Source organism: Pezoporus flaviventris, unplaced genomic scaffold, assembly GCF_033815535.1.
Source record: "Pezoporus flaviventris isolate CSIRO_AGI_PZ_B2104156 unplaced genomic scaffold, CSIRO_AGI_Pfla_v1 ptg000059l, whole genome shotgun sequence".
Lineage (NCBI taxonomy): Eukaryota > Metazoa > Chordata > Aves > Psittaciformes > Psittacidae > Pezoporus > Pezoporus flaviventris.
Window position 1 is genome coordinate 1527191 of NW_026892607.1, and position 14565 is coordinate 1541755.

Below are 14565 nucleotides of genomic sequence, written 5' to 3' on the forward strand. Positions count from 1 at the left end.
TGCACAAGCCCTTCTTTTAAAGGCTTCTCATAGTTAACCAAATACAACTGAGGTCACAGCTGTAGTACAACAGACAAAAAGGGAAAAACTTGCCAAAGAAATGTCTCTGTGGCTGGGGTCCAAGACTTTGAGGAGGACTTTAATCTTTTTCTCATTTTGATAGCCTTCGTTCTCATCTTCTTTGTAGCTGAGGATCCCTGAGTAAATCTGTGTTCTCGTCCCTCTTCCAAGATGCTCACCCTAAGACATAACACACAATACATGTTTCAACCAGGACATGAAGCAAACAAGGGTAGATTTACCCCAATACTTGGATCTGCACTGTATGCTGCTTCTCCAAGTAGAGAGTGGACTTAGCCCTCCACTTGATCTAGCTACATATAGACTTATAATTAGCACAGTGAGAAACCAATGACACTGTGTTAGCCTTTGCTTTAGCGGTCTCTCTCAGCATACTCGCCACTGGAAACTCATCTGACACAAAAGAGCTACTACATCTCCATTAACATCACACAGGTTCACTGTGGTTTAACATTATCAGACTAAACACCAAATGAATAAATAATTACTGGCCTCTTATTTACAATAAGCTGCTACTGAGGCAACCTTTAATGTCCTTCCAAAAGTTAGAGGAAGTAATACTTCAATGGAACGCTTTGTCTGGGAAAGCAATTTCCTCCTAAAATCACAGAGGATGCCACCGTGGGATATTTTTGCAGGAAGCCTGCACCCTGACTGTAAATATCAGCATCAATATTAACATAACCCGTATCTCTCTGGGCACTGATGCAAGTTAACAAAACCCCCAAACCTTTCTGTTTAACTGAAGCAGTTAAGTGCATGTTTGAAGAGCTCAGGTCTTTTAGAAGCATCAAATGTGACTGCGCATTCCAGCCACTGGGGGGTTTGAGGTTTGTTCAGGATTTAGCATCACTGATTGAAACAACTGATGGAAAAGCTGGGTGCTGAATCAGTCTGGAACACAGGATTTTGAATGCTGAGACTCTTCAGAGCTTTTGAATACTTCACCCTTGTTTTTCACTGTAGGATATTATCTTAAACCTCTAAGCTGCCTGTTTCCTGATACGTGAGGCTTTAACAGATACAGCCACATTTAGCAACAAAGCGCCTCAGAAGAACAGCTCTGAAGACCTTCGTGGTGTTTTAAGAACGACCTTAGAAGCATCTCTCTCCACAGCCATTAGAAACCTGCTCAAATATCAATTTCATTCCTAGTGGCAGGCATTACTTGCAAGCTGCTCTTCTTTTTCCACACAAGGACATGTAAACAATTAAGTTCTGCAATAAGAGGCTTTAATACAAATGAAGATTCTCCTTAAGCTTTGCTGAGGAGAAATGGGAGTGAAAGAACCAGCTGGAATGGGGTGATTTTGTATTACTGAACAGGGTACAACAGGATGCTGCACTTGTTTGATTACAAGAGAGAAACAGAGTTCAGCAGCTCCCCACCTGGATGATTTCTTCCTTAAGGATTCGGTGGAAGCTCAGCTGCCCCAGGTGATAGACTGGCTGCCATTCCTGCGCCTTCTTGGTTGCAACCAGCAAGTTGGAGATTTCTGGAAGGCAGGGAAAGAAAAGAGTCTTTAGGGCTTGTCAGAATAACTGCATCCACCCTTCTCAGTCAGTAACGTTGCTGCCTATGCTTACTGCAAAGTAAACCCCCAGACGGATGAGCAGGGAGGAAAGAAGAGACTTTGACTTAAGTTCTGCTCAAGTAACTTCTGTCATCCAACAGAGAATTCACTACAGCAGAGCTATGTATTATTATGATATTAAGAAACTGAACAGTGGCTACTGCACAAATGAATACCCAGGACTACAAGAGGCGATACCTCTGCCGTACGCTAAGTAAAATACCACACAGTCCCTCCTGCAGTGTGCAGATGGGTTAAGAGGTAGCTGGAGTCTCATTTCCTCTTTTTACCTCCTTGAGCACTTCTTGCACCCTGGGAAACACCAACAGTCTGTTTCCGGAGCACTGGAATTAAACTGGGGAATGGGAAATGAACAGAAGGAAAAGACTCAAAAGGCTGGTTCTTCCTCCCCACTGCTTCTGGTGAGGGAGAGGCATGGTCAGATCCCAACGCCTTGCACATGAGTTTTGTCTTCCTGTGTTGAACAGCAGGCTTTATTTATTACAGTACAATGGCTTTAGATGTCTGTGTGCATCTGGCCTTCCCATTCCTGTGAGCAGCACATGTGCATCAGGGCTAAACTGGGATCTAGGACTCCGAAAACAACCAGTCATGAACCATACACTGGAAACCAGCTTTATTTCTGCATCCCCTAAACCTCTTTGTGAATAACCAATAAAATAGATTTAAAAAGAAGGGAAAAAAATACCCTAAACAGGGAATAGGCAGAACAGGGAACAGCACAGATAATGTGCTGGCTCCCACTGTAATTCCAGTGAAAAGCTGAAGTGGGCAGTCAACTCCTTGACTCGTTTCATTTTATTCCACATACAGCTGTCAAAATGTAGTCACAACGTATAACCTCTCCATGCTCCAGACAGGGTTCCTCAAAGTGCTGCTAAGCTCAGTGTCCATCTACAGAAAACTCTGCTCTAAAACCATCAGAACAAGCAGGTAATTAATGCAGCTCAGTTATTTCCCTTCTAACAGAAAACCACTATCAGATCACACAATCACACCACTGTGTTTCCCCTTTCAGACAAAACTCAGCTGCAAGACACTTGCTTATAGCAAACCATTTCAGTAAGCGCTGGCATGGGCAGTTTAACAAATGCAGGCTTGTCCCAGCCCTCTCAAAGCTGACCTCGCAGATGGATTTACTGACTCCAAGGCTGTTCTGCTTGCTAACAGTTGCAGAGCCAGCTTTCCCTTCTGCTTCATGATTAATAGACTAAACAACAGCTCAACATGAGAGCAAACAAGCTTCCAACCAGAGGTTGCCACACAGCCACTGCAGGCTGCAACCCTCCTTTGCCACAGGAACATGACGTGCTGAATGGTGACACTGCCTGGCATACGTGATGCGGTGAAGCAAAGGAAGAACCTTCCCTGGTCCCTGCTTCACCACAGCACTGCAGCCCATGGCTCTGAGTCAGCTGGGACATTTTCCTTTCAGACAGATCTAGAGGCCACCTCTACAGGGCCAGCCCAGCTTCGAGGTGCAAGAAGGGAAACCAGAACTTTTCTCAGTGTCATGGGAGGAGTTCACCCAAAGAAGGCTCATGAGAAGTACCACTCCCTGAGCATCCTGTGCTGAGCTTGTAACAGGGAAAGGAAACCCTTAAAACCTTGTTCACAGGGCTTGGGTTTGCTTTTTGAGAAGACACCTCCTCCACAGTGAAGGAAGAAACCTTAAATGTCACTTCTTAGGTAACCAATGAGCTTCACATGGGGACACAGAACATATGAGACACCAAGAACGCCTCTCATCCTTGGAGTTTGTTTCCTTTCAACAACAAAGTTTGTTGCCCCTCTTAAAGGACACACTACCTCTTGGTTTTGGTTGGCAGCACCTCTTCAGTGTAAAGCTTATGTTGTCTGTCCGGAGTATTTGTCCCTTCAGGTGATCCATCAGCTCTTTTAAGGATGAGAAAGATTTGCTGGATCCATGTAGGAAGTACCCGCCTTTCTTCACTTCAATCTGGAAGTTCTTGTACTGGACTGAACTATTTCCCATCTGCTATTGGGGGGGGGAAGGGAGAAAAAGACAAAATATAATCATTAGAGTGAAAGAATGTTTGTAAAGCCACAAAAACTTCCCAAAAGCCTTCGAAATCACACGTAGGACCAGTAATCACTTGCCTCTATGCCAGGGTCCTCTAACTCCAACACAGTAGAAAAAGCCCTAAAATTCCTATAACTTTCAGTCCCAGGAAGACTTACAATAACAGAGTGGAAGAGCAGCAACATGAAGATTCAATCACCTAAGAAGCCCAAATTATGGCTTGTGTGTTTTGCAGAACCTGAGAGCGTGTGGAAGCCCTGACTCTTCCTGAAGGAATCTTCTCTTCATCTGGTCAAGAATTGCAGAAGCTGGACCATGGTTTCAACATCTCCACTTAAAAATACCACAGCTCCCTTTCACAACCCACATTGTTCAACAAGTGAAACCATTCCATGCTGATGCTCACACTTTCCAGTTTCAAAGGGCTGAAACTTATGCACTTACCTATCTCAGCCCTTTCAAGGCCTCTTCCTCACCTCTACCATACCACAGCTTCATGCCACCTTTCCTTTTTCTTGATAAGCCTTGCAAAGAGCTTGAATGTTTTCCAAGGCACAACTGATTTGTTATTTCAAGTTGTCCTGTCTTTTAGAAGACAATGTTGATCACTTAGCCCTCTTAGAAATGTCTACAGAAGATGAACCCAGTATCAAGTATCCCTTCTTGACCTCACAGTTGATTCTATTTACCTGTATTTCTAAGGGAAAAACAGCAGTTTATATGTGTTTATGCTAGTATTATCCTTGTGTGAACACCTGAAGTATTTTCTCCAAAGCAGCAAGTCAACTGCAGACTTCAGCTGAACTTCTGTGCAGTTCCTGCATTCTTCTTTTCTGTCACCATCACCATCTGGTTCCCTCAGCTATCCCTCATCATGAGCTTCTGCTTATCAATCATCTTTCAAGAAGTATGTTCTCCCAGCTAGCTGTATATCTATCTCCTTCTGCGGTGTTCTGCATGTAAAGGGAACTGTCTTCATGCACTGTTCTTTTCCAGTGTGTCAGGAGAAACACACTTGTATAATTAAACCCATGTTCAGGAAACATTAGCTAAGTTACAGTGACAAATTGTGTATGTCATTCTCACACCATGTGAGTTTAAAATGCTTAATTTCAACCACGTTCTTGCACAGCTTTATTGCTATGAATGGCAATGTTCTGGGCGTCCTGAATCATCTTTGTAGATACAGCATATTTGTAGAGGGTCTGGGGAAAAGGAAGCTACGAGTACAACTCTCTACCCTGTGCTGCAGCAGCTATCACACAGACATAAGGGTGACTGCCCTGAAGAACACAAATGCATGAGCATGGATTACAGGCAGCTGCCAGTCTTCAGCTCATTATCAGATGACTGCTGACGTACCTCTGAGCCTTGAGAACAAGTCACTGTCATGAGAATGTGGTTAAAGTTTGTGCAGCTCCACCTCAGCACATACATTCCTGTTTCGTTCCCTTCCTGGCGCAGCTTGTTGACGGCATATTCCGTGCTGAAAGAGTCAATGTACACATGAGGAAAAACAACCAATGAGCAGCTGCATCCCAAATCTATTATTAGGAAAGACATAGGAGAGTAAATTCTGTATTTGGCACGAAAACGTGTAACAGCAACTTAGAAATATTTATGTTATTTATTATTAAAACATGATTTAATTGTGTGCATTACACACACTTGCATTTAGCTGCTCAGAGCAAGGGAAGAAAGATTTGTTAAGCTCTTAGTATGCTTAATGGGGAAATTCCACATCTAACACAGTGCACACATAAACTCTCCGTTTTCTATATACTGTATCTTCAAACATAAAAAGAAAAGCCAAAAAGATTGAAGTGTTCAAGGCCAGGTTAGACAGGGCTTGGAGCAAGCTGCTCTAGTGGAAGGTGTCCCTGCCCGTGGCAGGGGTTGGAACTGGAGGAGCTTTAAGGTCTCTTCCAGCCCAAACCAGTCTGTGGTTCTATGATTCTATGAAAGAAACATAATTGCTTTAGCTATTTGAAACAACAGAAGGCTTTGTTCATCCACCCGAGGACTCCTGGGGTCAGTGTAGATACAGCTCAATGCTATTTATGTAAATTTTTTCATCTGTTCAACAGACAATGATCTTCATATCTATTAGTGGAGTAAGCCTCAAAATATTCCTATAATGAGGAAACACTGGCTTTAGAGATGAGTAAATTTTTGTGGAGAGAAACAGTGATGGGTTTTGCCATATAATCCTTAGCAAACTTAAGTTGTTCTACAGCCTTTTGGTAATTAACAGTTTTCCAAATGTCCAATTTCCTCAGTGGACTCAGAATCTCGATGCAGCAGTATTAGAGGACTAATTATTCAAGTAGAAAAACAACAATCAAACGTTTTCCTCACCAAATGGGGCCATGGCATCCGTTTTTTATGTTGTGCTCAATCAGCGGAGGAGCCACATCTGTGCAGAGGTAATGGTGAGCATCTGCTGTAAGTCTGAAGTACCCATCTATCAACGACGCGAACGACAGGGCCTCATCATGTGAGGACAGCTTTAATTCCTACAACAAAAGGGTACTTTAGTAAAGAATTCATGTCGTTCTGATAAAACATTTCAGGAGTGCTTCAATATCCAGAGATTTTTGCATAGAGTGGCTAAAAAATTGTCCAGAAACCTACAACAGAAAACCACATTTAGAGAGCCAACACTGACCATCCTCTGTTCTCCCCACCCATTACTGGAGAGAAACTTTGGCTCTCCAGCATGACATGTTCTGCTGTAATCCTACATGAGATCTGTAAGGCAAAAACTTGTGCCACAGTTCAGGAATGGGGCAGTCACACTGGACTTGAAGCCAAGGGCACTTAGGCAGCTCCTTTCCCAATTCTAATAGCAGGCAGCTCACAGAAAGAAGAACCACTTCGGATGCTTAAATTGCACATCTAGAAACCTCCTCTCCTTCCTTCCCAAGGCCTTCCTGGATCTGCCACGCTTGCTGATGCTGCTTGTGGCTATCAAAGGTGTACATAGGAAGGCCACAGGCTGAGAAGCACAGCAAGAAGGCCATAAGAAGGCCATCAGACACTGGTGATGTGCAGTAATAAGTGTAGACAATCAATGATGCTCACCAACTTGCTGCTCTTCTAACTATCACTTCTGTATCTGTGGTGTTAGGGACAGCATATTTACCTGCTATTTAAGAGTTAAAATGTTCCTCAAGGAGGCTGTCACCTCTTGACCCAGCAATGCTGTGTCACTAGAGCTTCCTAGGGAAGGGAAACCTATCCAAGGCTTGGTTCTTACCATCCTTTTGTTATCCTGCTTGTTAATGCTGACTGTAGACTCCCTGATGACAATGTGGGTGATTTCAGGAAAATAAGAGAAGTTGTTCCATGTGTCTTGAATTTTGAGTTTCTCTTCATCCTTTCTGGTTTTGCCATCGGTTTTCTTCTTCTTCTCTTTCTCTGTCTGTACAGACTGCAAATACATTTTGGATAAAAGTAACTAATAAAAACATGTCTTTTTTAGCCCAGTGTTTTTATTGACAAATTGATCTTCCACAGCTATTTAGTTTTTGTTTGCTTTTTGCACTGAATTATCAATTCATTTACACATTCAGTGTATCTGCATTGCAAAGATATACTTCTATCAAGAATTGTCCATAAGACAGAGTTTTATGAGGATGAAAGTGAGCGCTCATTAGGTGACTTTCCTCTCTCTTCGCAAGGCTGAAGGGTCACAGAAAGGTTCTCACTGAGATGAAAGTCTTTGGTTTAGGGATTTAAATAAGTACAATCTATAAACCAGCAGAAGCAGGAGCCTTACAAGAAACAGGTTGCATTTCTTGCAAGCTTTCCTGCTCAAACATCAGCTCTTCCTTCCCTCACCCCATTAATATTATCATTCAAAACAAATTCCCCATCAGAGACAGTTAAGTTACCTCTAAATGAAGTGAAACACAATCGTTTCTGTTACAAAAGATAGTTATCAGTAGGGTTCTCACCACTCTGGGGAACTGAGGCAAGCAAAAAGAGGTTGATTTTTCAAGTATTATATGTGGAGAAAAACTGTAGAATGTGCCGTAACCCCTTCAAACCCAGAGCATATTTAATATTTATGTCCACAAAGTACAGAAGAGGGTTAAGCAAAATCAATTAGCAGCACTGAAACAAGGAACATCACGTAAAGTATCACTGAGGTGAGAAAGCTCAGCTTTAATGTCACTGTATTTTAGTTTATTCATGAAAAGTCTATGAGTATGAGCAAATACAGCACCTGGGGTGCCATTATACAGACAGTATTAACAGGCTTTGGTATCAAGACAGAGCACAAAACCATAAAGACCTCCACAGACATTAATCTTTCAAGACTTGTGTCTGGTCTGGTAGATACATAGAATCCCAGACTGGTTTGTGTTGGAAGGGACCTTAAAAGTTCACCCAGTTCCAACCCCTGCCACGGGCAGGGACACCTTCCACTAGAGCAGCTTGCTCCAAGCCCCTGTGTCCAACCTGGCCTTGAACACTGCCAGGGATGGGGCAGCCACAGCTCCTCTGGGCACCCTGTGCCAGTGCCCCACCACTGTATAGTCTTTAATTACACAGTAGAGTCTTTGATCTTCCTGCTAAATAGGTTGCCCCCAGAGATTGTGCAGTGCCCACCCTTGGAAGTTTTCAAGACCAGAATGGATAAAGCCCTGAGCAACCTGATCTGATCTCAAAGCTAACCCTGAACAGGAGGTTGGGACTAGACACCTCCTGTGATCCCTTCCAACCTGCAAAAATCCTACAAAAGAAGTCCTTTCAATAAAGAGCTGATCCACAGTGTCTGAAGATCATGATCATTTGTTCCAGTTATTATTCCCCCCTCAGCAATCCTCTAACTCCCGTTTATCAAGGGATACTTACATTTGGCTTGAGCCTCCACTGAATTCCATTGTTTCCCGTTACGATGACTTCATAGAGTGGGAGTATCTCATTGTCTCCACAACTGGATCTATTTATTTCATTCTCAGATGAAATCAGCAAAAAAGAAGTCTCAAAAATTTCTGCTCCATAATGTTTGGTCAAGGTCTCCATGGTTGACAGGTATTTCACTTTGAGATCCCGTGAAGTCACGCTACTGTCGCAAATGGTTTTGTTGTTAAACTCTTTAAGGAAATGCTTGAAAACATTATTTATCCGAATCCTGGTTAAGAAATTCCTCTGTCTGATAGTCTTGTTCAAGGTTTCAGGAATGTAATGCTTGTAACTAGAAGGAAAAACAATGCTATGAGTTAATATTGTTGTCTCCTAAGCCTTTAACTCTCTAAAACGTGCAGCTGCCTTACCTGGAACGTTACAGAGAACAGGATGCAGCAAACCACTGTGCAGCTGGTACTGTAGCAGTCTTTACAGCATTAATAGCCAACAGGACTTCAGGTAATAACCTTTTCTGAAAGCTTTTTAGTCAGATGGATACAGCCCACTCAAATCTATAATCAAATTGATTTATTCTAACTGCTTCCTCATTAGGTTGCCATTTAACGCTGTCATTTCTGACCATACCAATCCAAGAGCCTGAATCTATAGCAAGGCACTTGGTACCCAGCACATCAGTGGGCTGGCTGCACTAGCTTCATAGATTTCAAATACTTTCCAAATGAGAAAAAAATCAGGTTTTCTAATACATATCTTTATTGACAAGATTAGGAAGACCCATTTAGCAACAGTAGTGTGGAACTGGTAACTCCTGTACAGTCGGACCCTGGAAGGTAAAATGCTTAAAATCCCTTCTGGAAGACAAGTGCAACAGACCCAACAGTGACAAAGAAGTTGTCCAGGCTCACCTCATATCTTTGGGAAGCTCTGGAAGCTTCACATTTTTCTTGATGGCATAGTGAGAGATTGCAAGGACAGCCATGCCCAGGCATTCGTTTTCAATTTCATGAACCTCTTGATCATTTTTAGGATCACGGATTGGTGCCAGGCCTTTCACCAAGTCATACTGACCCTTGATAGGAAGCAAGTCAAAAAATAGGTTACCAGATTTGGTATTTGTCATGGTTTTCCTATGAGCAAGCAATATGTCACAAGATCAGAGGCTCTCCTCAAGCAAGAGTCACCCAAAGCTGAAAGCCAGGACAGGAAGGGGTAGGAGGAGAAGGGAAGAGCTATGCAATAGATGCAGTCTTCTCTTCAACCAGCAAAACAGAGGCAATCACTAGTCACCCACAAACCTGCCTATTTGAGAAGAAACACTAACATTTGTGCCTGACAGAAGTCTTTTACAAAGACACTTTGTTCAAGAGACTGATGGAATCACCAGCAAAGACATTTCTGTTGCCTTATACAAGGATCACTTCTTTCTGTTTGGCCTTTGGTTTAATGTTATTACCCAAAAGTAAATGCTTAACACAACACTGTCTGACAATATACATTAAGGTCCCTACTCAATCCACAACTTAAACGGTGTTTTCATTCCTCTTGAAGAAAAAATAGTTGCTTTTTTTACTACTTTAGAATGCAAGTGGCACCATTAAAATGCACCCAGAGCTGTAGCTCACTTGGTGTTTTCTCTTACTGTGATTTCACAATAAAACAAGGATTCACTGGAGCAGCTTCATGTTATTTCTTCTGCTGAAGGACACAGCCATATTTCAAAGCCTGAAGGTTCTGCAGTAATTATAGTCAGAATTAACAGTAAACAAGTTCTTCCCAGTACATTTCATTTGCTCATTTCACAAGCCTTCATCAACTTCAATGTTCCCATTTCTTTGGTGAAACCAGACAGCTTCTGGTTTGCAAAACCATTTGTGTGTCTACAAACCTTTCTGTACAAGAGCACAAGCTTTCTGAAACAGGGACACCCTGCTTTCCGTGCCATGTCCAGTGTGCTGTATGTACTGCCAGCAAGGGGACGCACAACAGAAGGAAGGAGAAACAGCATGGAAGGCCTGTGTGACAGTGGTTACTAGCAGTCAGTGTTTTAATACCACACACTAAAAAAACCCTCATTAAAAGGACACCATACTGTCAGTTTTAATTCTCCTAATGCTCCTCTGTAGGACTACAGATGTCAAAGTTACTAAAAATGTTTCACAAAAGAAAAGGTGGTAACATTTATATCCAAAAATGGTTAAGATTGAAAGAAAATACGCTATAAAGATATAGCCCTTTCTTTTTGGACAGTGAGATAAGTTTCTTTACACACCATGCATATGGGCAGATTGTTCTTCCTGTAGCACATCTTCTTTCCACCACCCAGAAGTATGAAGAAAACACCAACACTAACAGGTAATGTTACACGTACTTTAAAAGTCATTAAAGCAGCTTCTACTGGATCAAACAGTTTTTGTGTGACTACAATGGCAGAGATACTTGCAAACAACCTCTTACCTGGGCAAAGATGTATTCTAATGAGTTTGCATCAAGAATAGGGGTTCCTTCTGGTCCCAGCTTCTTCTCATAGTTCTTTGCCTTCCTTGGGGAATGCCTCCACACTGAGGGCTCATTTTCACTGGTCCCATGCCAGTTTGTAAAGTAGTATCTTGCAAGAGAAGAGGAATAAGCTTTAAAAATGTTTGGGGAAATCCTCTGTTTACATCAGATACATATTTTAAACTTATAAAGAAAACCAGTTAAAAGTCAAAATCCACCAATCTTCAGCCCTGAGGCTGCAACTTAAGAGGTCACTGGTGAAACCTCATGTCTAACCTGAGGAAATGGGGAAAAACTAGGGGAAAATGGTCTATAAGACAAAGGTTTTCAGCAGTTCCACTCAACAGGTATCTCACTCTTAGCACAACACCAGGCCTGACTGACTGTCACATCCTCATGCAAGAAGCTGCCACTCAGATAAGTTAGGTTTCCATCACCTCTTATGTTGCTTGAGCAGTGTGAGTGTTAATACTCTGCGCAATGGTTGGCATTACCATTCCAAGGTAAAATGACTCCTCCAACGGGCTAACATGACTTCAGACCTCCTCCTCCTCCATTGGCACTGAATCAAAGAACAGGGCAGGACTGTGCATAGCCCCTGCAGCTGGAGCAGGAAGCAGTGTGATGCCTCCCTGGAATTTCTGCTTCTCTCACTCCCTGGAATTGCTGCTTCCTGCTGGTTTCAATGGAGCTGGTGAAAAAGGCACTAATTCAAACCATCTGGCTTTAAAGGGACACAGTCAATTGCGTATATTGCAAACAAGCTTTATACTCGTATCTGTACACAAAGCTATTTAACTGAAAACTGCTAAAGGAGTTGGAATCTGCTAAAGAGAAATCAAATTTGTTTAGAGTTTAAACCTCTGCTAGCAACTTCGGAGAAATCTTTGCCTAAGACAGGCACAGGGTTGGAGCCAGGCTGAGAGAGCTGGGCTGGGGCAGCCTGGAGAGGAAAAGGCTCCTGAAGGGGAGACCTGAGAACAGCTCCAGTGCCTGAAGGGGCTGCAGGAAACCTGGAGAGGGGCTTTGGACAAGGGCCTGTAGGGCCAGGCCAAGGGGAATGGCTTTAAGCTGCCAGAGGGGAGACTGAGATGAGCTCTTAGGCAGAAGCTCTTCCCTGGGAGGGTGCTGAGGCGCTGGCACAGGGTGCCCAGAGAAGCTGTGGCTGCCCCATCCCTGGCAGTGTTCAAGGCCAGGTTGGACTCAGGGGCTTGGAGCAAGCTGCTCTAGTGGAAGGGGTCCCTGCCTGTGGCAGGGGTAGGAACTCAATGAGCATTAGGTTCCCTTCCAACCCAAACCAGGCTGGGGTTCTGGGATTCCACGACAAATGAAGACTCATGAATTAAATTACTCTTTAAGAGGTGAGACTTTCTGCACTCCATTTCTGTCCACCCTTTCTTACTGATAAGTCTTTTTAAGTCTCCAAAAACCAGCAGCTAGAGCATGAGTAGGAACACCAACAACCAACCACGTCAAACACTCCTGACAAGTACTGTAGGATACTGCAGAACTCCCAGGGTGTTTTGCGCTTCATCCAGTCCATCTGGCCAGTGCTGGAGGGGAACCTGCTGCTCTCTTTCACCTACTCCAGCTATGACAGTCCTACCTTCCAGAGGTGCCAGAAACATGTCCACTAGTTGCTTTCTCTGCACAAGAAACACTGATACCTCTGGCTTAAACACAATGCAGCTATGGAACAGTTAAACTCCTCCTCCATCAGCTGGTGTGATAACTAGTCCCGGATATTATGAAATTCTGTGGTTTCTGATGCTGTAGACTTTTATTCTTTTAAATTTTGGGTGAGTGGAAGAAATACAGAGCCAGTGAAAAGGTTCCCAGTGAAAAGCAAGTCCTTTTAAACTGCTACCAGAAGTACAGCAGCTGGCACAGATCCAATGGGGAGAGGAGGAAGATGGAAGTTCACACAGAAAGCCAACCTAAAGCTTTCAGCAGTGGGACAAAAATCAAACCCTCTAAAAGCATTTGAAACTACTCAGTCACATACCTTCATTCTATATATATAATGTTAATAGGACATGACCAAATCAAATCTATCAATATCATTTCAGAACACGGTTGGCCACAGAAAACTGATTTAATGACTAAATGATCATATACAGACCAACACAGAGCACTATTACATAAGGCCAGATCATTTTCCTTTTTCAAGAGGAATTCTGCCTCTTGCAGAGCTCAAAATAAACAACATTCATTTAGGGAACAGTTTCACAATCCTGCATTGCTCGTCATTTTTCAGGGCTCTGCCCTGCTCGCAGTTCAGATGCCCAAGCCAAGACACACAATAGATCAGAAATGAAAGGAAGGAAAATACCACTTCACCAATACAGTATTCCGAGGGAGATGGAATCTTTAGATTTTAGTGCTTAACTCATATAGTCTCTTCTTAAATGCATACGAGATGATTTAAATATGTATTATTGGCCCCAAAGTTTGCCAATTTTCATGCACGGAGTACATCTGACAAAAGAAACGTCCCTGCCAAGCTTCAAATCCCAGCTCCAAAGCTTAAGAAAATAAACCACCAGAACTTTTAAATATAGAAAGCAGGGCATTTTCCATAGCTCCCTTCTATAAAATGGTAGGAGAATTTACAGAAAACAAAGTTCAACATTGATCCATTTTGCCCTTATACCTAAAATCTGACAGTTACGAACAGCCAAGGATTTGCAACAGGGAGCTCTTCAAGCAGTTTGAGAGAAGGTGGTGGTACCCCACCGTGCAGGTAGGATGCAGTAGGAATGAAAGAGTACCTGGAGGGAGCTCTCATCATTCACCCAAAGCAGAAACATTCAAACACCAAACACAGCAGAAACTATTTTTTAATCCTACTTCTACTCAGAGGACTAAATCCCCACAACTCCACTTTTAAAATACCACCTTCTTCTACAGAGAAAAACACATCACATCAAGGAAATTCAACATTAGGGGGAAATACCCCAAACTCGCCTTATACCAAGAAATTCTTTTATTATCCAGTATACGGTTAATCTGACTGATATCTTACAGCAAGAAAAGGCACTTAATGCTCTGTAAGAGGCCATTAGAGTCCTCAGAGATTCTTTTAGAGAGTCACTCAATTCCATTACTGTGTGGTGTTTATCTGCCAAACTTAATCACAGCTGTTTAAATCTGGGATTAGCCAATGTTAAGTCATTAATACCACTAATAAACTGTGTTAAAGCAAAAAGGCAAGACCATGGTATCCTCTTCCTCTTCTAAAAACAGGTGTAGGTATTATAATTACTTGAAAAGCAAAGATCTTTTTCCTGACTGACAGTATTCTTGATTCTTAACAGTTCATCTATCAAAAATAACAATTCCAGCCCGGCACAGGTGTAATCAGAATTGAAACGGCTTACAGTTCAAAGATCCCATTTTCAAATCTCTCCTTGTATCTGCATAAGCAAAGTGGTTGTTACTCTCTATCAAGCTTAGAAAACAGTTTGAATG

At 42.6% G+C, this 14565-nt stretch overlaps 1 protein-coding gene across 1 annotated transcript in view; it reads right to left on the reverse strand.

The window, feature by feature from the left end:
• The window catches only part of JAK1 (Janus kinase 1), a 63351-nt gene that overhangs the window by 8489 nt on the left and 40297 nt on the right, over positions 1-14565 (reverse strand). Inside the window, exons 5-13 of the mRNA XM_061469722.1 lie at positions 11053-11203; positions 9504-9667; positions 8584-8926; positions 6980-7153; positions 6079-6236; positions 5083-5206; positions 3486-3675; positions 1471-1577; positions 94-240 (exon numbers count right to left, since the gene is read on the reverse strand). Coding sequence (XP_061325706.1) covers positions 94-240; positions 1471-1577; positions 3486-3675; positions 5083-5206; positions 6079-6236; positions 6980-7153; positions 8584-8926; positions 9504-9667; positions 11053-11203 — 1558 coding nt within the window. The remainder of the gene's footprint in view (positions 1-93; positions 241-1470; positions 1578-3485; positions 3676-5082; positions 5207-6078; positions 6237-6979; positions 7154-8583; positions 8927-9503; positions 9668-11052; positions 11204-14565) is intronic.